General features: G+C 43.6%; 1 protein-coding gene and 1 pseudogene across 2 annotated transcripts in view; both read right to left on the reverse strand.

Annotated features, from left to right (window-relative positions):
• The window catches only part of ANO6 (anoctamin 6), a 186,404-nt gene that overhangs the window by 92,063 nt on the left and 67,945 nt on the right, over positions 1-26,396 (reverse strand). For both annotated transcript variants that reach the window (XM_059185581.1, XM_059185580.1), the window contains one exon: positions 19,409-19,488. In XM_059185581.1, the coding sequence (XP_059041564.1) occupies positions 19,409-19,488 (80 nt within the window). The remainder of the gene's footprint in view (positions 1-19,408; positions 19,489-26,396) is intronic.
• LOC131838193 (spermidine synthase-like) lies at positions 9,991-16,632 on the reverse strand (annotated as a pseudogene).

Here is a 26,396-nt window from a genome sequence, read left to right on the forward strand (position 1 = left end):
AGCACCTTATATTTGTCCTTATATGTCACCTCTCACAATTTTAATTGTGTAGTTATTCATGTAATTATTTGATTAATGTCTGTTTCTCTCACTAGAATATATGCCCCAAGGGATATTTCAGTGATATTTCCCAATAGTACTTAATAGGGTTATAGAAATATTAAGTGGATAAATATTATTAAGTAAGTCCATTGAAATTAATTAACCCTTTATTCTGTGATATTTCGTAATGTTACAGATAAAGCCAACAGCAGGCAGGGGGCGGAGGTGGGGCAGGATTCCATTAGCCATCACAGAAGAAATGAAATTTTCTGATTTCTCCTTTTTAAGGAAGTGCTTAGAGAACAGATGGTGGGTGGCCAAGTGGCAATGGGAGACTGTGAAAGTCCAGGGAAGAAAGACAGTGAGGGACCTAGTCTGAGGGGGTAGCAACAGAAATGAAGACAAAGGGACAGGCAAGTCATGACTCACACTTAGACACAGCAGGTCAGAAACAATGTGAGGAGGATTCTGAGGTTTCTAGCCTGAGCAGCTGAGAGGACGGTGAGTATATTTACCAACACGCACAAAACTGGAAGAATAGCACAGTTAGAAGGGGAAGACTCCTAAGACTCTGTGAGATTTCTGAGTGGAGCGATCAAGGACTGAGGCCGAGACTGTAAGTAGAAACCTGGGAGCTGTTAACACAGAGTTCTGTGGTAACTGGAGCTAAGGGAGGGAGTGTGAGGAGAGCCAACGAGAAAAGATGAGCTTGGGAAATCTGACCGATAGGAAGGGCTTGGGCAGACAAGGAGGGGAAGCAAGAAGGTAAACAGGTGGCCAACCGTAAGATTATCTTGGGTTCCTTCCCCTTTCATTTCCCAGCTGTCTCCCTTCAGTTCCTCTTCCCGCACGGTCCACCGGCCTGGGACTGTCAGAGTGGTCCACTAACTGGACTGCTCGCTTGCTTCTCTCCTTCCAGTGCCTTCTGCATGCTCCAGCCAGACTGCCATCCCATCCACGCTCTCCAGCTGCACTGTCCAACACTACTAGCGATTAATTACTAGCCCGCGGAGCTACTGCATTCACAGGAATTAAAATTAAACAATTAAAAATGCGGTTCTTCGGTGTCACTAGTCACATGGTAGGGTAGGTCATCAACAGGACATGACCACTGGTTGACCCTGGACCTGGACCCCAGCAATCAGAGGCTCCTCACCCCCTCCTCTGTCTTTGGAATGTGCATTCCATTCGCCTTCCCTGCTCCGAGAAGCTACCCCAAGGACATAGCCTTGAGATAGTGATGTGGAATTCAGACCATCTGGTCCACATATATGACTGAACACAGTTAAGGCTCTATATAACTTCTAAGATTCTGGCAGGTGGTGGGGTTGTGGGGCAGTGGTGGAGATCTAACTGCCTTGAGGCTGCCTAAGATAAGCCTTGTAAGTTCCCTTGCTTATTAAACCTACCACCTCTAGATCTGGAGTGGCCTCTTTCTTCAGTCTCTCCTTCTCTTCACACATGGGGTCAGTTTCAGATTGTACTCAGGAAGGTCCCGAGGAGGTTTTGAATGAACACCCTACTTCAAGGGTCTCCACAGCCAGACATGGCTAGAGGGCTACGGTGTTGGACATCAGAGAGATAGCACACTTCCATCATCACAGAAAATTCTGTTGGGTAGTGCTGCTATAGCATTGCTTTGTCTTTTCAGCTCAAAAGTTCAAAACCTTGATCCTTGGTCCAATACTGCTACATTCGGCCTTCAACTGTCTAATTCCTCCCACTACCCTAGATCAACTCTACACTCGATACACACTGGACACTCCTTACTCAGCCCCACCTCCAGTCGTGGGTTCATGCGGTTAGGAAACCCTCCTGTACTACAGCCACCACACGTCGGTCAGGTTCGTGGGTCAGCTTGGCTAGTCTACAATACTCAGTTATGCAGCTGAACACTAATCTACGTGCTGCTGTGAAGGTATTTGGTAGACATGGTTAACACATACATTCAGTTGATTTTAAACGAAAGGTTATAATAATGACATACTTCTATTATAAAATGTATGATACAGGGTGCCTGGGTGGCTCAGTCAGTTAAGCATCTGCCTTTGGCTCAGGTCATGATCCCAGGGTCCTGGGGTCGAGTCCTACATCGGGCTCTCTGCTCAGTGGGGAGTCTGCTTCTCTCTCTGCCTCTGCCTCTCCCCCTGCTTGTTCTCTCTCTCAAATAAATAAAATAAAAATAAAAATAAAATGTATGATACAAGCCATTAAAAAATAACACTCTTTTTTAAAAAATATTTTATATATTTATTGGACACAGAGAGAGAAAGAGATCACAAGTAGGCAGAGAGAGAGAGCTGAGCAGAGAGCCCAATGTGGGACTCCATCCCAGGACCCTGAGATCATGACCTGAGCCGAAGGCAGCGGCTTAACCCACTGAGCCACCCAGGCGCCCCAAAAAAGAACACTCTTAATGACTTAAATTATCTTAAATATTTATATCACATACTGGTAATTAAAGGAGCAGCTGCCCTATAAAATATTCAGAGCCTGACGGACTGTTCAGGTGGGACACTGGTCTTCTCCTACCCTGAGACTGGGACTTATACCATCGCCCTATGGTTTTCTGGCCTTGAGATTTGGTCCAGAATTCACACCATTGGTTCTCCTGATTCTCAGGCCTATGGACTGAGACTGAAAATGTGCCACTGGATTTCCCTGGGTTTCCAGCTTGCTTTCTCTTTCTCTGTATATGCATCTCTGCACATGTGTGTGGAACAAAAAGTCTGGCAACTTTCTCACTCAATGCTCCTACAAAGATCATTGCTTTTACCCAGGATTAAAATAGTTCCAATCACTGAACACTACATTAGAAACTAATGATGCACTATACATTGACCAAGTGAATTTAAATTAAAAAAATAAAATAAAACTAAAATAAGACGAAATTTTATTTTATTTTATTATTTTATTTTAAAAATAAAAGGAAAGGTGATTCTCCTCAATGATCTGGGTAAGACTCACCTCATCAGCTGATGGCCTTTAAAAAAAAAAAAAAATATCCTCAGGTTTCTCTGAGATAAAGAAGTTTTACCTTAGGGCCTGTAGCAGCTACACCCCTGCCCCCGAGGCTCCAGCTGGCCCTTCCTGCCACCATGCTCTATGCCTTGGACTCCACACTGCATAGACAAATTCCTTCAAGTAGATCTGCTTAATAAATCTCTGTTTATAGGGGCACCTGGGTGGCTCAGTGGGTCAATCCTCTGCCTTCAGCTCAGGTCATGATCCCAGGGTCCTGGGATCGAGTCCCACATGGGGCTCTCTGCTCGGTAGGGAACCTGTTTCCTCTTCCTCTCTCCCTCTGTCTGCCTCTCTGCCTACCTGTGATCTCTGTCTGTCAAGTAAATAAATAAAATCTTTTTAAAAAAAAGTTGCTTAAAAAATAAAAATCTCTGCTTATATATAGATACAGATATATACGTACACATATGTATACACACAACTGAATGTGCAAATACATGTGTGTGCGTATGTATATAGCCTACTGTTTTCTGGACTGGAATACCTTTCGGTGCAGATTTCAGCACCTGGTGAAATATACCCTTCAGGGCTGAGCCATTTACCACCAGCGCCTTCAAAATTACAAATGTGACTTTTCAAAGATAATGGTTCTTAAACGAGGCTGCACGTTAGAGTCACCTTCGTAAAATTGTTACAAACATAGGCAGGTTCTAACTAGAAGCAAGATTAGCATCAGAAGGCCAGCTTGGACCTTCACTTTTTAAAAGAGCTCTCTAGGGAATTCTGAGGCACGAACAGAGCTGAGAACCAGGATCCTAACCAAACTCCTCTGGGCTTTAAGTGCTGCTGGAACTCCTCAAACATGGCACACTGCCTCATGATCTTTCGTTCAAACAACTAATCAGCATCAGTTGCAGGACTAACATTTGTCAGTTATGAAGACTTGTAAGTGCGTAGGGGACAGAGGCAACAGTGGGCCCACTTTTGGCCTTGAGGGGAAACACTGAGATATACTGCTTGGTATTCCTTGCAGCACATGGATTAATAAATATTAAATGAATGAATAAATGAAAATTTTAAAGCAAAATTTAGTGAAGCTGATGGTGGTTTATTCAAAATAGTGCATAATTTAAACAGCTCTTATTTCTAGTTCAATTGAAAATCCTATTAGCAAGTGTTGGTAAGTGCCTGACATATTTATTTATTGATAGACTGTACTGTTGGTATTTTAGAACATTGCTGAGTAGGATTAATTCTCACCCCACAGATAATTTGGTAGATACCCCATGCCTATAACTACTCTCCTAAGAGGCCTAAAAAACGCCTCTCTATGCTCTTATAAGGGGAACAGAACCAACTCCTGATACCAACACAGTCTGAGCTCGTTCGAAGGGGAGGGGAGGGGGACGGAGGGGCTGATGGACACAGGGCTGTGGTTACTGTGAGGCTGGCCAGCCCTGTACCTGCAATCTGTGTGGTCAAGTATAAACGTCCATAAATGTTAGATAAGATTTCTACTGTATTATTATTTTATGAATATGCTTTTAAGATGGCTAAAATGCTTTTCCATCACTGTGCAGTCACGGAACAACACCCCAGTGAAGGAATCTGCTGGTTTTTCTGCTTTTTCACATGAGGAGACTGAGTCCTAAGAGAAAAAGTGACTGGCTCACAGGGGACTGAGAGCAGAACGGCATAGGGACAGACGGCTTCTAATTCCCCGGAATGCCATCTTGTGCTCAGCTTCCTGGGGGACTTTCAGAATGACTTTCTTTTACAAAAAAAAAAAAAAATTTTTTTTTAAGTAAAAACACTTTTCAAAGTCTCAGAAGTACCTCCTCTCGTTCACCTCTCTCTCTCTCCTTCAACCTTTTTATTTCACAAGACAGTATATTCACTTTTTAAAAACACTTAAGACTACCGAAAAACCATGAAATGCTGGTGATACCATTAGAATCCCTGAATGATCTGTCAAAAGTATCATTATGTGTTTTTATTTTAAGGGATTTGGACTCAGCAGTCAAATTTTACTCCAGCCACAAGTATGGTCTTGACTTGATATATTCTAATTCTTACTAATATTGTAAAGATCTATATTATTGGTTTGCTCATTATAATTAATGAAAATGCTCTTTGGTAGTTATTAAAATCTGTAAGGTCACATTAATCTACATTTCAAAAAGTAACTTGGGAGAAGGAACTGTAAATGCATTTTCCTTTTAACAGAGCCATTGGAGTTTTCTGGGTAAAAGCGTATCTTACAGTGTTTGGTTTGGTTTTGCTTTTTAAACCAGAGACAGACTTAAGGAATACATATGCAGCTTATAGTAAAGATGCACTCTTTATTGTTATTTGTCAAAACAAGGAAAGCTAGGGTTAACTAGTAGGACTTCAGAAATAAAGGGATTTTAAATCATCTTTCCAAAGCCCTTAAGCCTTCCAAATTAATTACAAATTCAAAATACGTTGGGGGGGGCAGCTACAGTTGAAATCCCACAGGTCTCTCCTTTTCACTTTTCCAGGAATCCTGTGAATTCATTCTGTGTATAGATTTCTGCCAAGTTCTGTGTTTCTCTTTAAATTTTTATTACAACTTCTTCCATTACTGCTGTTTTTTAGGTCATGGCCCAGTCAGGTTATTTACCAGCAGACTCTCAACTTTAACTCAATTCTTTTACTTCTGTGGGCTTTTCTGGCCATCATTGTGGCATGCTTCTAGATGACTTATAATCAAATGAGTTCCACGGTAAATACTGATATCACATCTTTGTTCAGAATGCCCAGGGCTCCCTGCTTTCCTCATGCCTGTTTTTGTCAAATTAATTTTGACATTTCCCTAGATAATGGATAGCTCACTGAATTCCAAATGGGATACTTTGTGGGGCAAGAATTCACAAGGCATTTCAGTCAAGGCTTTCTGAAAATAGGGGAATAAAAGCAGTCAAACAAGAGGAAATTTGGTTGATGATGATGATAGGTTACAGGAGGGGAGAAAAATAAAACAAAAGCAACTCAGATTCATCAGAGCCACATACAACTTGCTAGGGTGGGATAGCCAGAAACATCCTGTCTTTCTCTCACTCCCTGCCTGCCTCCCACTACCAAGTCCTGCTACGCATAAAACATCACACCCTTCTTTCCTATTCCCATTGACGTGTCCTGGTTCAAGCATACATCATCTGCATAGGCTGTTACCATTCTGTCTACATGTGAACTCCTCCAAGGAATTATGATACTTCAAATATGAGCCAGTCTTTCTACTGAAATGAAATGTCTGCCTATATATACTTTAAAAAAAAAAAAAAGATTTTATTTATTTATTTGATAGAGATCACAAGTAGGCAGAGAGGCAGGCAGAGAGAGAGAGGAGGATGCAGGCTCCCCACTGAGCAGAGAGCCTGATGCAGGGCTTGATCCCAGGATGCTAGGATCATGACCTGAGCCAAAGGCAGAGGCTTTAACCCACTGAGCCACCCAGGCGCCCCTACACACCTTCTATTCATGGGTCTTAACACTGTATTTTGCAACTCCATCCACCAATTACTATCATCAAATATTTAAATTTGATATCATACTCTTGCCTAAGTGTCAGAATCCACTACCATGTTGATTTTCTAGAATCAACATGCTGCCCACCCCCCCCCTCAAACTGGTGCACCCAGAAGAGTGGGTGGCTTTACTGATAATGAGCAGGAGAAGCCTAGTACTTCCTTTGTTCTGGACACATAGGTATGAATGCAACCTAGACTTGCATTAACTTTTTAACATTATTATTACATGCTTGATTCATACTAAGTTTAATTAGGCCAATACCTAGCCTTTTCACATGATCAGTCATTAGCCTCAGCTCTAACAATCTGTACTTAGGCAGCATATATTTGTGAATTAGGGTGCAGGAGCTTACTTTAATTCATATTGATTTTTGTCTCCTCTAGGAATTGATTTCTAGCTGTTGTTCCAGTCTTGGTAAGATCAATTGCCCAGATAAGTATCCTCTCACTGGGTCCACATTTCTTCATTCTGTATCTAAATGTAATCTTTTTCACACTGTTTGCTAAAATCAAAACACGCAAAAATGTGTCAACTACACTTCAATTAAAAAAACACAATAATGCCCATGGCTTTCCCCTGTTCTGCCATTATAATCACCTCCATTAAAAAAAAAAAAGAAAAAAAAAAAAAGAAAAAAAAGAAAAAGGTAATGTACTCAGTTTGACATGACTTATTTTTATTGAACTTGCATTGGCTCCTGATGACCTTTCCTTTTTTAACATTCACAAACCATCTGCTTAAAAATCTCATTCTGTAATATTCCTGGAGATTAATACTCTAGAGGCAATGTCTCCATTTATCAGAATTCAGTCTATGTCCAACTTCTACCCTAACCCTACACCTTCTGGAAAACTGTTATATTTGTCCCTCTACAATTCTGGAACTTGTCCTGGCCCCCATATCACCTCCAGATTCCCAACTGTGGTTCCAGGAGCAAATCACATGTCCTCTGAATACCCTGGTTGACACATAATCCTTCTAGCTAAGAAATTTAAACTCATTTGGAATAACGACATGCCTTTCTACACTAGTTTTATGCAGCATGGGAATAAACAAATAAAAATTAAAGGAAAAAAGACAAAAGAAATATAGAAGCGGACAAGTTCTTCCCCCCTCTGTTTTCTTGTACCATTAAATAGTCTTCCTCAAGTTTTAGATTACTGCTTCAAAATCTAACACAACTCTAAAGTCAATCCTTCTCTCTTTCACTCACCATGCTAAGCAATTTTTCCACAAGCTTCCATTCAACACATTCACTCCAGACTTCACTTTTATTCTTAACTTTTAGTAATAGTGGAAAAAATAAGATTGGGATATTCCAGAGGATTATCAGCATGGAATGATAATTTTGTTAACTCTGAGTTAAACTGGTCGTAGCTGGTCTGGTCCAGCTGGACCAAAAGCCCAGTCATCATTTATGACTGTTTCTCTGGGAAAATACATTCTGCATTCCAAAGAAGTGACTCAGAAAGAAATCTCTGACTGAGACTTTGCACGCTGGCCTATTTTTGTTCCTACCCTCCAATCCTAACAAATCAACAAATGTAGCTTCTGAATCAGCCACATAAAGCAAACGAGTAGGTCCCCTTCTCTCTATATTCAGGCAAAGTAAACGCTCCCTCACCTTTTGCTCCTGAATGCATGAAATGCTCTCAAAGTTGAAATGCCAGATGAATTCCTACCATAGCAAATGGGCCAATTCAGCTATTCTTACTAGCCTATCTTTGGTCTCTTTTCTTCTTTTGAGATCTTTTGCCAAATCCATGTTCCTTTGTTTGGTTTCCTTATTTGGGTGAGTTCCTTTTCTCTTTTAGTTTGGTGAACTTAGTGCCAAAGCCTACAAAACAAAGCCATCCTATTTCTTTGTAGAAGACACAAGAGTACAAAGCCAAGTAAAGAAATGTTTTTTTCCCAGTCTTCCAGGTCCTGAAGATCCTGGGATCTTGAGGCAGACCTTGGGACTTTGGTTGGGTTTCTGAGATTAGCCAGAAAGACCCTGACTGCCAGTCTCCCTCAACAGCCCCAGCACCAATTCATTTACCTCAGGGCCATTAGCCAGAAAGACTCTGGACTGCCAGTCTCCCTCAACAGCCCCAGCACCAATTCATTTACCTCAGGGCCAGTTAAGCCAGAAATAACCAAAATGAAGTCTGGATTTCTGGGGGAGGGGAGATGGAGATTAAAACAGACCCCGGAAGCCATTTTGAAATAAAACTTGCCCAATCAGAGGTGCCTGGGTGGCTCAGTCGTTAAGCGTCTGTCTTTGGCTCAGGTCATGATCCCAGTATTCTGGGATCAAGACCCGAGTCAGGCTCCCAGCTCAGTGCGAAGCCTGCTTCTCCCTCTTCCACTCTTCCAGCCTGTGTTCCCTCTCTTGCTCTGTGTCTCTCAGTCAAATCAATAAATAAAATCTTAAAAACAAACAAACAAACAAAAAACTTGACTGAACACTTTGAAACAAAGCCTGAAAACAAAACTATGCAGACCTCTGGGCAGGTGGCTCTGATCATTCTTTCATACCTTTCACACTCAGGGCAAAGAAGTAAGGCTGACATTCACGCTATTCTATAGGTCACTCTCAGACCCTTAGTCCCCAGTGTTCTTGGGGTAAAAGCAGCTCCTCTTCAGTCCCTGCAAGTTGTGTAAACCCCCAGAGTTTCCCAGAGCCTATCATCTCCCACCTGCTAGCTGCTGCTCCTGGTCCACCGAAAATCTGGCCCCTGATTCCCATTTCCCTCTCCTTTCCATGCTGTCCCTCATCCAGAAGGACATCTGCATCCACAGACATGACTGGGCCACAACTTGACCCTAGTGATGCTCTCCCTTTCACGCACGAACTTCCATGGTCTCACCCTGGACCTTGTCATCACTTGAAAAATTCTCTTTCCGAAACCACTTACTCAGGTGTCCCCCTTTGGGACCATCACTAACATCTCCTCCTCGAATCCCAATGCCCTCCGAGGCACCGTGACTTTTTCTAACCAATCTGTGGATGCGTGTTTCCTTCCCTACCCTCCCTTCCTTTTGAAAGGTTACATTTCCCAGACTCATCATTTCATTGGTATCACCAGTATTCTGCACTTTCCATCTTGACCATCTAGCGAAGCCCCGACTCGGGCAGAAGCCTGCCGTCTGCTTTCAGGGTGTTCGAGCGACCTGGAGAATCCACAGCAAGCAGGCTGGGATTGCTGGAATTCAGGCTCAGCAGCCCCACCTGGGCCCTCACCACGGCCCAGGCATCCTCATCCTGTGCTTCTCCTGTTTTCTAGGCCAGTGTGGTCTTCCGCTCCTCCGGCTCTCCAGGACTGCTTCAAAGCACCACCTGCCCCCCCTCCCCCACCACCCCAACATTCTGTTCTCTTCACTCTCAGCGGCTGAAAGTGGAAGCTGTTGGATAAACAGCCCTAAACCAGCAGCATCCAGCGGCTGCTCCCGTATCTTTAGAGACACTGCTCCTCCCATCTAATGGGGACCCTCCAGATCTATAAACCATTACACAGCACATCTCAAAGCCACTCTTTTCTCATCGATATTTAAATCTGTCCAGGGTTCCATCCGACAGGAGGGTATCATCTCTGGTTCTCTGTCTCCTCCACTTCCTTCTCTCTCACCCTCCATCCCTTCAAAGTCAGACTCCCGGAAAGAGAGTTCAGGATTTCCTATTTTTTTTTTCTCCTCCTTGTTCCATAATCCACTCCAAACGGGATTAGAGGGGCATCCCCACCACTCCCCAGAAACAGCTCTATATAAGGACACCAGTGACCCTAATACCTTTCCAGGATTCATTTAACTCACTGGTTCTTAAATGAGGGCAATTTTGTCCTCAGGGGACATTTAACAATGTCTGGGCATATGCGGTTGTCACAGCTGGGGACAAGGACATTTGCATCCCATGGGCCAGGGCCAGTGATGCTGCTAAACATCCTACAGTACACAGGACAGCCCCACAAGAGAAATCCAACCCAAGATGTCAGTGGTGCTGAGGCTGAAGAATCTGCTGACTGAGTTCCTATGCAACACCCAAAACTACTCCCCACGTCATCTGCGTCTCAGCTTCTATCCTGCCACCCTTCAGGTTTCTCTCCCACCTCTCCAGTCGTCTCCTTTGACAGCCACCTACTGATCCCTGAGTCACCAGCCCTCCTTTCTTAGAGATTTGAGCCCTGCCTCATTGTCAACCTCTCCAAGACATTTCTTCTGACATAATTCTTGGGGATTTCCACCTCCACCCTCCCAGCACCCTGTCCCTGCAACTCTACCCTGCCCCAGCCCCTCATTCCAATGCTCAGTATCCCAGACCCTGTCTGTCCTAATGACTGTAATTCCTCCCTTAGTCAGAAAGATCCTGACTCTCCAATCATATTTTTCCTGTTCACTCTCTCCAATACCCCAACTGCAAAAATTATCAAACCCCACTAAGGTCTAACTGTCCTGATCCTGCTCATGACCCTGGTGCTCTACTCTCTTGCAAACACCTTAAAACTCTCTTAGCCCTGTCTTGCTTCACTGAACTGGCTTGAAGAAACCCCCACATTGCCTAAATCAAACTTGTTGTCTAAGGTACTGTTCCCCAAAGCCGGACTTGAATGGGAAAACCACATACCTGCCATGACAACAAACCCCAGGTGGGTTCTCCTAGTGCTGCGAGGAAATCACACTGCATTTCCCAGAGCTTCCACTCTCAGATGACTGTCTCATACCTTCTCCTCTCTCTTTAGGTCTCTTACGCTCTTCTTTCTTCCTCAATGTTAGTTAATGTCTTGCTTCTCGTTTCACTGCTAAACAAGAAGCAATCAAGAAAATACTTCAGGGGCACCTGCGTGGCTTAGTCATTATGCCTCTGCCTTCAGCTTAAGTCATGATCCTGGTGTCCTGGGATCAAGCCCCGCATCAGGCCCCCTGCTTGGTGGGAAGCCTGCTTCTCCCTCACCTACTGAGTCTCTGTCAAATAAATAAATAAAATCTTAAAAAAAAAAGGGGGGGTGGCACCTGGGTGGCTCAGTCGTTAAGCATCTGCCTTTGGCTCAGGTCATGATCCTGGGGTCCTGGAATTGAGCCCCGCATCAGGCATCCTGCTCAGCGGGGAGCGGTCCCAATACACTGGTTTTCCTCCTACTTGTAAGAATAAACTCTCTCTGCAGCCATGGGGGGTGTCCAACCTCTCTACTTATGGACCGGATTCCATTCCTTTCTTTTCTTCTCAAGGATGTCATTCCAAAAATCCTTCCTTCTTGCTCCCGCATCATCCTGTTTTCCCTCCCTACTGAATTAATTTCCATCACCTTATGAACAGAAACTCCTGCCTTTTTTTTTTTTTTTTCTGTACACAGCTGGTACAGACTTGGGGGTGGAACAGCACATTGACAGACAAACTGTCCGTCCAGCAGGGCATACCAGGCAGTTCTCTGGGGCCTATAATGCTTGCATGGTGGACATGCTGGTGGGGCAGGGGATCTTGTCCTGGGCTTGTGACACCTGGGCGTCCCAGAGGCTCCCTGGCCCTAGGTCCTGGGCAGCAAGGGCAGCAACACCAGGCTCAGCTCACATCCTTCAGGGCGGGGGCAGCACACTGGGGCAGGATGGGGACTCCTGGGGCACATGAGAGTTGTAGTATTTCCGCTGCATCGGTTCCGCCTGCTTCCGTGTCAGCAGCTGTGTGAGCTTCCGGAAGTCGGTGCTCAGATATTTGCTGCATAGCACAGAGCCCATCGGGCCACTGGGGTAGGTGGGGACGGTACAGTAAGGGGAAGTCGCCACAGGGAAATCTGAGGTCTGGGGGGCACTTACTGCCACTCGCCCTGGCAGGGGACACGCACCACCATCCTTGAGGGCCACCTTCACGAGCTGGTGATAGAACTCCTTGAAGAGAGTCTTGGCAGAGACCAGGGGGTCTGCAGAAGTCAGTGATGATGACATCAAAGGCATCCTTGTTCTGTTTCATGAACTCAAAACCATCACCCACATGTAGGGTCAGCTTGGGGCCGCAGCCCCCCACAGCTATGCCTGGCAGGAACTTCCTAGAGACCTGAGCAGCATCCTTGTCAGTCTCCCACTGGACCACAGGCTGACTCCACGGAGGAATGCTTCACCCCCTCCTGCAGGTCACCCCCATCTCCAGCCCCGATGAGCAGCACCTGGCAGGAGACGGGGCGGCTACAGAGGGGCAAGTTGGCTATCAGATCCCGGGAGAATCAGCCCCCTCCGTGCACTGGGTGACGCCGTGCAACACTAGCACGTTGCCACAGTGCTCACTGCAGAAGACAAGGAGAATCCAGGGCAGGCTGCAAGGCAGGAGGAGAAGGGCAGCAGGAAGGGACCGGCTCCGCCCACTGCCCGTGCTACAGCCTAACCTGGCCAGGGGTAGGGGCAATGCCTGTCATCTTCAGACTAAATTAAAAAACTTCTCTTCGATGTGGTATATATACACAATGGAATACTATGCAGCCATCAAAAGAAATGAAATCTTGCCATTTGCGACAACATGGATGGAACTAGAGCATATCATGCTTAGTGAAATAAGTCAAGCGGAGAAAGACAACTATCATATGATCTCCCTGATATGAGGAAGTGGTGATGCAACATGGGGGCTTAAGTGGGTAGGAGAAGAATCAATGAAACAAGATGGGATTGGGAGGGAGACAAACCATAAGTGACTCTTAATCTCACAAAACAAACTGAGGGTTGCTGGGGGGAGGGGGGTTGGGAGAAGGGGGTGGGATTATGGACATTGGGGAGGGTACGTGCTTTGGTGAGTGCTGTGAAGTGTGTAAACCTGGCGATTCACACACCTGTACCCCTGGGGATAAAAATATATGTTTATAAAAAATAAAAAATTTTAAAAAAATCAACTGGAGGAAAAAAATAAAAGGAAAACCTCATTCTTGTTTTATTAAGGTGCAGGAAGTATGAAACTAAAGCATGCCTTAACAATTGGATGAGAAGTTCTGTTACCATAAACCTGATACATATGCTCAGTTGAAAAAAAAAAAAAAAAAACTTCTCTTCGTCCTCATACATAATAACACCTTGTTCTGCATTCATGTTCAGAGAAGAAAAATATAACTGGACGTGTTATCTAAATGCTGTGTATCCCATTCCTCTTCCCCCTACTGTATTCAGTCCTCTCTAGTTTTGTATCCCACTGCTCAGCTCAGACTTCTCCTGCCAAGGCTTCCACACCACTAAACCCAACTTCCCATCCTTCCCAGCAGATCTGGTCATTCCCTCCAACTTCAAACCTTCTTTGGCTCCCAGGACTCTCCTCATTTTCCTCCAACCTCGCTGCTCCTTCTTCTCAGCCTCCTCTGTGGATCTGTCCTCAGGGCCTCTGACTTGTGAACACTGGAGTCCCCAGGGCTCTGTCCAGGGTCTCTTCATCTGAGGCCTCGCTGGCCTCAGTCCATGGAACAGATTCAAACACCACCCGTGTGCGGACAACCCCCACATCTCTAGCTACACTGCTCTAACTCTACATCTGTATATTTTACAGCGTAGCGACATCTCTGCATGGATGTCTCAAACTTCACGTGCTGAAAACAGAATTTTTATTTTCCTCTGCGTATTCGCCCCTCAAACTGCTCCTTCCATAGTCCCCCAGGGTCAAAAACCTTGAGTCATCTTTGACTGCTCTTTCTTGCACACCTCAGGTCTGATCTGTCAACAGATCCTATTGATTCTACCTTCGAAACATACGAGAATTGGAGCATGTCTCACTAACACCAGAATTAGCACTCAGGACCAAGCCACCGCCACCTCTCATTTGGGTTCCTGAGAAGTCCAAGCGGTCTCCCTGCTTCTGCTCCTATGCTTCTGTAATCTATTCCAAATAAACCAAAGTGATCCTGTCAAAACACAGGGCAGGGCAGTCAAATCATTCCTCTGCTCAAAAGCCCCCAGTTTATCCCCCAAAGGCTTATCCTTAATTGATTTCCCAACTCGTTCAGAATAAAACCAAAGTGTTCACAAGCGCCTATGAAGCCCCACTATCTGTTGTCTTCACCACATTTCATTCTGCTCATCACACTGGCCTCCTTCCATTTCCTCAAACGTATCTCAAACTCCTACCTCCAGACGTTTGTCTATGCTATTCCTTCTGCCTAGAACACCCTTCATCTAGATTTCCAAATAGTTTTTTGTAGCACCCCTGCTTTCAGGTCTTTTCACCTGTCCCCTTCTGCACACCCTTTTCTGAGACATGCCCTGACCATTCCATTTAAAGCCACAGCCAGCCCCTGCCCCAAACACATACGTGTTAATTCTTCCTTTACCCTTCTCTAAAGGACTTAGCATGTCCTAAGATCTTATTTATTTTGTCCTTTATGTCTCCCCCACCAAAACGTAAGCTCCAGAAGTACAGGGATGATTTTTCTACTGTTCACTCTAGTGCCTCAAAGAGCAGAGTAATATTTTAACTCTCGGGGATCGTATATATTTCCATCTAGTTAAAGACAATCAAACGTCAATTTCAGGAAATCAACAATATTTTCTGCAAAGCAGTATCTCCCCTCAGAAAGGGAGCCCAGTTACACAAAATCCCAAGCAAGGATAATGACTCTTCAGACCTCTTTTCTGCATAGACAGAAGTGTGGAACAAAGGGGACCCCCTCTCCCTCCACTCTGATCCTCCTCTTCCTAAGTCTCTGTCTCGACTTAGTCTTTCTAAATCCTGTAGTTTCTCATCATCTTCCCTGGTTTATCCTATTATGACCCTAATACTCTTTGGCGAGCCTAAGCTCTTATTATTTACTGCAAATTTGGCTGAAGCTAAACTAAGGAAAACAGCATCAACTGGCATGAAACAAGAGGTGGTTAGAGTATTCCTGCCTCTAAAAGCCAGGAGATTTAGGCATAAAGCCCAAGTTCTGGAAAGGATGGAAAAAGGGATCTTATTAGCGAGACTCAGCTCATAAAATACAATTCTTTAGCCTTTCCTTTCCTTCCATGTGCTCTTGTGTTGACGTCAGCCTGGTTTCCATCCAGCTAGCTACAAGCAGCTTCCCCACTGCTCCCCTGGAGTTCTTCCCCACACCCCATTCCTCCTGTGCACCCAGGTTCCTGGGTCTGTACCAAGAGAGTCAGGGTCTCTAGAAAGAGCCCTATCACTCAACCTTTCCCTACTCTTCCTGCACTGCTCAGGGCTTGGAATGAACCTGGGCTCCTCTGAGCCGGCCATGACTGATGAGCCCCTGGCCTCAGGTCACCTTTGCTCTTAAGCAGACCTGAGATTGAGTGCACCAGAGGAAGCCTGGGTTGCCCTACATCGGCATGCTACCACACTGCAGAAAAGCCTGTACCTGCTCCACTACTGTGTTGGTGGCTCCCCAGCCTCGGTTCTAACTGAACTGCCTCGTTCTGCAGCCTCTGCTTCAAAGTCTGAACTCAGCAAGGTTATCTGGGTATCTGATAATCCAGTCCCCAGACTCCCTTTGGCCAAATCCCTTCTCCACAATCCAATCCTTGTCCTCATGAACCTAGCGTGTCTTCAGAGCCCATGTCCCTAAATGATGGCCACCCACCACAGGGTTCCCGAGCATCTGGCTATGTCACCGTTTCCTTCACTAGATACCCCTTGAACTAACTGCTTTAAAAACTACAATAGGATTAATTATGGTTCATCAGCACAAGGGAACAGAAGTTAGAGATAACAATAATGTCAGAGAGAAAAAAAATAGCATAGAGCCATACACCGTAAACCTTCACCGTACTGTGTCCGTCATATCTCAATACACCTGGAAAAACAACAGTGTGGGACAACATTCAGAATAAAATATTAAGTTAATTAAGCAGATCACAAGCAGATTTTCACTGCGCTTAAACAAAGAACAGGATGGAGCTGGTCACAGCTCGAGCTACCACAACAAGGTCACCCAGTTACTCTCTGTGGAGCCAACATTTCACCAGGCCCCGTTCGGCGGGGCCCCGTTCACGCCGCCTCAGGTGGGGCTGTGTCCAGCTGGAATGTGTCCCCAGCTCCTCACAAGCAAGAACACAGGCACCCAACGTCCGTCTCAGCTTGCCCCTGGGCAGTTCAGAGAGTCGGGCCCAGCCGCGGAGGCCCCACCGAGAACCCGCCATGCGGGGGCTTTCCGGCGGCGTTTACCGATCCCTGATTTACGCAGTCCTGACAGCAAGCCGGCTGGACCTGACGCATCGCCACACACACCTGAGCTGGGAAGGATAACTTTCCCGTTGCTTATTGTGCTGGGAATCAAGGTACTCAACCAGCATCGCTCGCGCGGGCCTGATATCAAACAAAAAAACAGAAGTCCTGAAGGATACAAACCAATAATGATAAGCGTTTTATTCTCCCCATTGGCCAAACTGTATAAATACACTCCGCTGAAAACACGAGGCTCTTGATCCTTCTAAAATCTGAGCTAGCTGAGGATAAAGCCTGGGTAAATACCGTCTACGCCTTGCTGTGTTTCCGTTCACCTCAGCACACGGCAGCTGCTGCTTCCAGATGCCAGATGGAGAAAAACAGAGTGCTGAAACCTCGGCTCCTTTTCTTCTTCTCCCTCTTCTTTCTGTTTGCAGTTTCGCTTTCTGCCACGCTCCCTCTGCTCCTGGGTTTGTGCTGGTGCCCCTGGTTCGGATCTGAATGTTTGGTTTGGACCCACATACCTGGTTTTGTCCTGGCATCCGCCCAATCCACCTGCCTACACATGAGAGCCACCGGTTTTTACGGATGCTGTCGCTTTCTGCCTCCAAAAAAAGGCTTCCCTTGCATGTCGTGCCTGAGTCCCTCGGGTACTCTGTTCTCAAGGAGCCTTACGCGCCTCCTGTTTGTTTACCAGGGAGGCAGCAGTTTGGGAAAGATCTGTGTAGGAGGGAACTGAGGCAGGAGCCACGGGGATGTGGGGAGGAAATGCAAGCGGCTGTGGGCACGGTCCCTGCCGACGGGGGCGTGCAACGAGCATCAGAGGTGCAGATGTCTAAAAAGCATAAGAAAATCAGGGACTCCTTCCTAAACACAGTCTGAACTCGCAACTAGAGAAAGATAATAACTGGATACAGAAATCTTGTCTCAACCACACATCTAAGAAAACCATGCTTCACCAAGTTTAACTCTGCTCCTGTGGTCTCAAGAAAGGGCTCTAGATATCGTTGAGGTGTGACAGTGAGAAAGAAAAACATGGGGAGTTAGCCTAAAAATCCCCTTTCAGCTTGGTGTTCTCAGACCCATCATTAAGAGAAATCTCTTAAAACATCAGTGTATCCTGCGATCCTCAAATTCTACCCCTCGTCATCCTTAAACTCACCAGCCTTCACCCCTTGCAAAGGAAAACAAGGTGGTCAAGAAGCTGACACTGAAGGTAGAAGAACATTACCAGTGTGATTACAGTGTAGACTACCTGTTGCAAAGACCTCGCTGAGGCAGGCCAATCTCAAACCTCCTAAGACACTAAAATCTGTTCTTGAGAAAAATACTTTTATTTTTACACAGGGAATCAGTGCGAACCGTATAGGTGCTTGCCAAGCACATCAGCACTCTACTGCACACAGCTCTTTGTAGATTAGAAATAGTGCTTGAAGAGTATCAACGTGCAGCAGTTAGAAAATAAAACAAAAAAGGGCCAGCTCCGGGAGTCTGTATCAATTTCATATTCAAATGGGAAATATCTGTATCAATTCTGCTTGGGCGTTCTCACTGTAGAAGTTAGGGGAAAAAAACCACAAAACTGCCCTGCTACTTTAACTAAGATACAGGATACATTGGTGGGCATTCGCAATTTTCCTTCACTGAAAATCTCATTGAATGTAACAGGGAAGTCATTGAATACGTGGTCTTTCTATTATAGCCAAGTGATTTTCACAGTAGGCAATCTGCTAGTACGCCACAGGAGTCCCACACTGTGAAATAAAATGGCATTGCAGATACAGTTTCATGTGCAATCCCTTTTCAGTCCAGAGCACTGCCTAGTTTCCTTACTCTTGGCTGAATTTAGTAAGTAATCCATAAAGAATGAGTGAGAAGAAGAAAAGCACATAATGAGTTCTCTCTTTTTTTTTTTTTCTTTATCAATAATACAATTGTGCTCTGCCAATTACTGGTGTAGCAACTGTTTGTCACACTTTGAAAATAAACCAAAAAAGCCTTTTGCCTTCCTGAAGTGGTAGACAAGCCATTTGCAGCAAGGGGCAAAAATAAGTAAATCTAGGTGGATCCTGGCGTGCTTTTCCTACACATCTGGTGCAGTAATACGGTACGTGAGTCAGAGAAACACTTCTTCCCATCCCTCTCTTCAAACGAGCCTAATATAAAATCTATTTGCTAAGGACATTCTGCACGTGACATCCTATGTGCTTAATTTTCTTTAAACAAGGCATTAATAAAATCACAGTAGCATCTAATAAGATTTTTCATTCCTTGAGGGTGAGAACCATGGCTAATCTTTAATGAGCCTAATTTAGTGAGAGCAGTTAGTTCCCCCGTTGGTAGGAACAATCAACAAAACAGTCCCAGCCCTACGAGATACATCTATAAAGGTCGTATGACTGACGGCTGCATAGTGCAGTGGGAATCAGACTGGCCAATGTACCTGTATGTGCTCACGGGAGACTGGTTTCCAGAGTCACTGATGGCAGAAACTAACGGCAAAGCTACCCGTGAATGGAGGAGGAGTTTTGGAAGGAACGATGCTACTTTACTGCAGAAAGTACAAAACAGTATGAAGAATAAGTTTACACAAGACACTGTAGTTCAGGAACCCGTTCCCCAGAGAACCGGAGCTTTAAATACACAGCTCTGCCACTGAGACCTGTGCCACATCTAGAGGCACTGAGGTCAAGATTTCATGAAAAACCTTCTGCATTTGGTGAGAATGGAAGAGGTAGTAATAGTACTTACAAACTCTGGGGTTCGGAAATCAGGCTGACTTTCCAGTGCTCCAAAACTGGAGACAGCTGTCTGTTCAATGTTGTCCAACACTAGAAATAAACAAAGAAAGCAAGCATGACTTTCACTGGCTCATAATACTTTTCTGCTTGTGAATCACCAGCATCGGTGTTGAACAACTGTATCAGCACTTGTGGCACACCTCCCAGGTTATGGGACTCAACACTCTCAGCCATCAGGGCCACTCAAAATCTTTAAGAGCTATTCCATTTACTGGACAAGGCCATGCTTATAGGATACTCTGTCTTAAAATGCTCGAGGCTAGATCAACTATGGAAAATCACTTAGTTTCCACTTGGAAGGACACAGCAATTGAATGTTGTAAAACTTCAGCTAAGGAACATTTTAGCCTATTAATGTTCTCTCTTCAACTGTATCTCAGAGAACTGAGGTGGAGTCATTTGGGGTAGTAATTTTCTGTCTTAAAATCTGTTGACTAGCACTATCCGGTAGAAATATACTGGGTGCCAAATAAAACTTTCTAGTAGGTACATTTTGAAAATGAAAAAAAAAGGGTAAAATTAATTTAGTAATATATTTAATTTGATATACCCAGATCATCTGAACATGTATTCAACATAAAAAATTATTAACAAAATAGTTTACTTTTTTTTTTATCCTAAGCCTTAGAAAGCTAATATGTATGTTATAGTCACAACACATTTCAATTTGGACTAGCTACATTTCAACAGCTTAATAGCCACATGTGACTGGGGGTCACTGTGTTTCACAGCAGTATGGGAGGGGAAAAGGAACCAAATCCACAGGCTGGTTTGTTCTGCAAACACCAGTCTCACCGTGCCCACAAGTTCCTGATATGAATAAAAGGAACTGGTCCAGATCAAAAGATAAGAGAGAAAACAAGACAAAACAACCATTTGCAGTGTGTGCTTCCAGACTGGATCTGGGCTTGAACAAACCAGATGTAGAAGACTTAAACGCAAACTAGGGAAATCTGAATATTGATTAAGCATTGGATTATATTAAGGAGTTATTAATATTGATAAAGGTAACAACATCATTTGGACTCTGTGTGGGGAAAATGTTCTTAATTAAATGAACTTAAATATTTAAATATCATGTGCACATTTAAATAAATTTAAATATTCTAATTTATCAACAGGTCTAGCCTCTTCAATAAATCGATGATATGAAAAAGGCAGAGATTGAAAGAGCCTAAGGAATGTATCTCCAATATGTGTTTTCTTCCCCACACCATCAAACAATTACCTGAATTCTGACACTATCCACCTGAAGAGAGCATCAGACCATGGGTTAAGGGCTTGGTCCCACAAGACAGGCCCCAGCAAGTCCAGGCTGTCACTCAAGCTTCTGACTGACTGGCTGTAAATCAGAGGTTCCCACCACCCTCTCCTTGGGTTCAATTAATTTGCTAGAGTGGCTCACAGAACTCAGAGGAACGTTTACTTACAGTTATCAGTTTATTATAAAGGATACAGATGAATAACAAGAAGAAGAGGGTCAAAGGCAAGGTATGCGAAAAGAGGCACAAGGCTTAGATGCCCTCTCTTCATGAAGGCGCCACTCTCCCCACACCTGCACAAGCTCACCAACCTGAAGCTCTCCAACCCCACCCTCCAGGTTTCTACATAAGCTTCCTTACTTAGACAGGATTGATTGATCACAGGCCACTGGCAACTGATTCAATCTTCCTTCCCACCTCCTTGGAAGTCAGAGGGCAGGACTGAAAGGTTCAGCCCTCTAATCTCCCTGTGGGTTTCCATTGCAACCAGCCCCTCACCCTGGGGCTACCCAGGGGCTTTCCAGAAGTCCCATCATCAACATAACAAAATGCACCTTTCTCTATCTCCTCATTTAGGAAATTACCAGAGTTGCAGGAGCTCCTGCCTGGAACTGAGGAAGATCGAACATATTTCTTATTATAAAATCACAATATCACAACCACCATTAGCAGTATATGGTATCTGCATCCCAACTTGGACCAACCAGCTTTTTTAAAGGACATATTTATCAAAAATAGAAAGGCTGAGCATGGAATAAGCATTAAATTGTGTTAAGAAATTACTTTTAATTTTATTAAGTGTGATGTTATCTTGGCTTTGTCATGCCTTTTAAAAAAGTATTCTAATTTTTAAAGAATCCATTAGAGGCTTTTGGGAAGGAAAAGGTTGAGTCCCCACCAATCCAGAAAAAAATTCCCTTCAATGGTTCAAAAGAAAGCTTATTGGGGAGATGGATTAAAAGTGGCTATTCAACAAAACCAAAATGTCAGCCAACAATTCAGCTACCAAACTCTTAGTTTTGACACATCACTAAGAAACATCTCAATATCTATATTAGATTTAAGATCTACTCAGAATCTTGTCCACTAAATTCAGATCACTGTACACCTATGAACCGAAAGGTTGTGCCAGTAGCCATGACAATACAAACAAGTGATTCTTACTCTAGAAAAACTGAGCTTCTCACAAGACCCCTAAATGTGAACCGAAGCAGAAACCAGAAATAAACATGGTGGGCCAGAGCTTACAGAACTGCAGCCAAAGCCAAAATTACGGGGCTTGCCTCCGAGTACCCCAGAGGAATGTGGCGATTACCGTGCAGCCTTCTACACTTAGAGAATTGTAACGTAAGAAACTGGTTTATTCCAACATCAGAACCACGGTTGTCCAAGATAATCACAATCTTGAAGGGTGCTTCTAGAACGTGCTAAAATGTGTTTATACTGGTGGCTGTGACACTGAGTTGGAAATCAGTGATCTGCAACTTGGTTTACGCTAGGAAGGAAATGACCTAACGTTTTATATTTAGATATTAAAAATCAGGTATGTGGTATTTATGATACATTGTGTTGTGAGGTTTTCTTTTTTTTTTTTGGCAAAACCAGCAACTCACTGGAACATAATACTCAGATATTTCTAAAAATGAGTTTTGTGAATCAGATGAAGTGATCTGACTTTCGCATCTTATCTGGATTACTTCACAATTAGATGCCCAATTTAACCATGAGGAATCTGAGGTCAAAAGACAGGATAGAACTGCTGTTGAGTTTTTTGGGGTTTTTTGTTTTTGCTTTTTTAAGGAAAGACTTAAGAAAGTATGCATTTGCTGAAGGAGAAGAAACATGATGTATTACCCAGATGTTTTATCAAATTAAAGACACCAACTGCAGCTTGAGAGGATTTGTGAGAGAAAATATAGAACTATTTATAGTTTTAGTTATTCTGTCGGTAATGGAAACTAATAGATTCACTGCTTAATGTCAACACAAAGGAGAAACTGTAAATTTGAGTGAATAAAAACAGAAATGGCTTTACTGAAACATCATCTAGGTAGAACAAAGCTGCAGCTGTTGCTCTCATGACCTACTGTAGTACTGAGAAGCAAATGATTTATGATGCTAATATGATCATTATACTTCCACTACCGAAGGGCTCCCGTTACTGTTTGATATTCTCATTTCTGGTAATCTAACACAGCTGAAAAAGTTCATTTCTCAGCAAAAACAGTCAAAAGCAAGGTGACGCTTTGAAGGCTTTTTATGAAAAACAGGGCAGAATCAGGGGAAAAAACCTTCTAATAAGGCAAAAATGTTAATTTTTTACCTTATATAAATCATTTTTCATTTACCATTTTGAAATGTATTTTTAGTACTGTCAACATGCCTCGCTATACACAACGAAGTACCACTTTGAATGGCTTCATGGTAAGGTCATTTAATTTCAGCTGTTGGTACATAAAAGTATATTTTTGTGATCTCTGTGTTATCTGCTCATCAAAAAGCTGACTAGAGACCCGAAAAATAGTTATTGTAATATGATGACCAAACTTTGGCCTTTACCTATTGGTGGAATTTTTGTATGGATTTACAAAGAAAGCACAATGGAAAGTCAGGTTCGACGAACATTCACTGCCCGGTTTTTATTTTACACGGTCATTTGTCATTAGGCCCTGGGGATACCAAGAAGAACCAGGCAAGCAAGTCTCCCTCTTCTTGAGAAAAAGAAAGTGAGACACGATGAATGTTAATTTTAAGCTCATTAGTAAGTGCCAGGCTACAAAGACTTACAGAATACCGAAGGAATACTTTGGAAAGCACATATCTATCGATTTGGTTTATGTAAGTAAAAGTCAAACAATTAAGGTTTTGGGTCAAAAGAAACCCATTAAAATTCTACTTTTCCAAAATTTAATAATTAATCACATAACAATTAGTTAAAAGTAAAAGAAAAGCATGTTTTAAAAACTATCAAGGTAGAGTACCTGGGTGGCTCAGTGGGTTAAAGCCTTTGGCTCAGGTCATGATCTCAGGGTCCTGGGATCGAACCCCACATCGGGCTCTCTGCTCAGCAGGGAGCCTGCTTCCCCGCCCCCCGTACTTGTGATCTCTGTCAAATAAATAAATAAAATCTTAAAAAAAAAGAAAGAGTCTTATTCTAAAAACAAACCAAAAAACTATTAAGGTAGGTAGGTAAAATAAGATTAAAGGTATCCAGTCATTGGTGGTATTAGTTCTGACTGACTTGCCAGAAAAAAAGGAAGGGGCCCAATATCTAGAGGCCTTGTCACTTTAATGGGTTCATACCAACACAGTGGAAAGCTCACCAGAGAGTTGCAATTCATATGCTTATTCATCTATCAATTAGAAGAAATGGAATAACTAACACTTATTTTCCGACCATAAAATAGATCACCTCTAGAGCAAAGCAAATTTGAGACTTATTTAAAGTGGGTGATAAAAGGATCCATTATCTATAATTTTATAACTTAGCCAATCTATTATCCATCAGAAAACATAAAAAGACCTTTCAGGAAATTCATGAGTAAAAAAAAACAAAGTGCCTGATAAGTGGTGCCCTAGCAATGAAAGTAATCAGAATTAGGCATTCACACTTTATCAAACAGCACCAGCATGGAAGTGGGTGGGTCCAACTGAGTATTTATTACGGGGATTGGTTGCCACTCCCATCCAAGTACTAACCAGGCCCGACCGTGCTTAGCTTCCGAGATCAGACGAGATCGGCGCGTTCAGGGTGGTTTGGCCGTAGACTGATTGGTTGACACTGAAATGACCAGACTCCTAGTGACCACATGAGAGACAGCAGGTAAAAATAGATGAACCTGGTGCAAAGGGCACTGGGCATGGATTAAAGGGATTGACGGAGTTCAAGTCCTGATTCTGCAACTTTAGCAGCATGATCCCAGGCAATAGCTTAGTCTCAGTTTATTTATCTGAAGCTGTTAATAAAATTACTTTCCCTTGTTATCTCACAAGGCTGTGTGAAGGGTACAAATGACAACTCAAAAGCATGTTGTAAAACAATACAGCACTATATAAATTAAGTTCATGTACACAGACCCAGCAATATGAAAAACTATAAACAGAAATTTCCTGAGTGTGTTATTTTATGCTTGGCACTTCTAAATTTCTGATCTTATTTAATACAATTTTTATCTTTGTTTTCACAGATGATAAAAATTTCAGGTTATCAGTTGCCTGAAGCCAAGCACCAAAAGTGACACAATGAGGATCTGAATTTGTCCAATTCCAGAATTGGACATATTTTTGAATATATTGATTTGTCTCCTCAGCTGCTATGAATAATTCCAAGGGTTCCCCCTATTGCTAAATGTAAGTTGATAAGGAATCAAGATAGCATTGTACATACAAGTCAAATAAATATTAACCAACAACCCATCTTTTTTTTTTTTTAAGATTTTATTTATTTATTTGACAGAGAGAGAGAGATCACAAGTAGGCAGAGACGCAGGCAGAGAGAGGGGGGAAGCAGGCTCCCCGCCAAGCAGAGAGCCTGATGTGGGGCTCGATCCCAGGACCCTGAAATCACGACCTGAGCTGAAGGCAGAGGCTTAACCCACTGAGCCACCCAGGGCCCCCTAACCAACAATCTATCTTGAAAATCAAATGACAGAACGGTATAGTAAATATACCAGCACCATTAGAAGAACTAACGGAAAACCCCCACAAGATAAGTAAACAGATACAACATTCTGACTGATGATTAAAGACCAGAGCTAGGTAATAGGAGTACAAACATCAGGATAAAAAAGTACAGAAACTGCCTTCAGGAACGTCACGACCTAGTGAACTTTTGTACAAGCAAAGAGGTATCAGAAGGGCACCTGGGTGGCTCAGTGGGTTGAGGCCTCTGCCTTCAGCTTGGGTCGTGATCCCAGGGTCCTGGGATGGAGCCCCGCATCGGGCTCTCTGCTCAGCAGGGAGCCTGCTTCTCCCTTTCTCTTTGCGTGCCTCTCTGCCTACTTGTGATCTCTCTATCAAATTAAAAAAAAAAAAAAAAAAAAAAAAGAGGTATCAGAGGAATGGCCCATTCACCTTGGAAACGAGGATGTATTCGCATATCCAGATTGGGGAGGATGTCTAATGATTTGCCAGGCAGTCCTACACCTGAAACTCTTCTCCCCTTTGACCAGAAGTCTCTGAAAACTGGTCTCAGCATTCACTGGGTATTTGACCTGAATGCTAGCACCCACCCATCACAATTCTTAAAGTAACTGCACACTTGGGCTGCCATTTCCTACCACTTCACACTTCCCAGGTATTACGTGGGTCCACTCAGTCTCGCTACCCACATCTTTTACACGTGAGCCTTCCCGACAGGGCCTGCATCACCATGTGGTAGGTGTATTTGGTCCTCGGGTTCCGGTATCTCTCTCTCTGGCCTGGGTTTAACAGGACCTATTGTATTTGGGTGACAATTAAGTAGGGGAAAATCTATTTCTCATACTCTCCATAGCCTGTAAGCCTGCAGATTATAGACCCTGTCATATTAAATGAGATTCTAAAATGAGGCCAAAGAGTCATCATAAATGAAAAGAAAGTTAAAAATGAAACATAAAACACAAAGACACGACAGTTTCTTTCAAGGCTGAGATGGCTGTGTTTTACCACTCAGGGCCGTGGACTTGAATTGTAAAA

Source organism: Mustela lutreola, chromosome 8 (assembly GCF_030435805.1).
Source record: "Mustela lutreola isolate mMusLut2 chromosome 8, mMusLut2.pri, whole genome shotgun sequence".
Classification (NCBI taxonomy): domain Eukaryota; kingdom Metazoa; phylum Chordata; class Mammalia; order Carnivora; family Mustelidae; genus Mustela; species Mustela lutreola.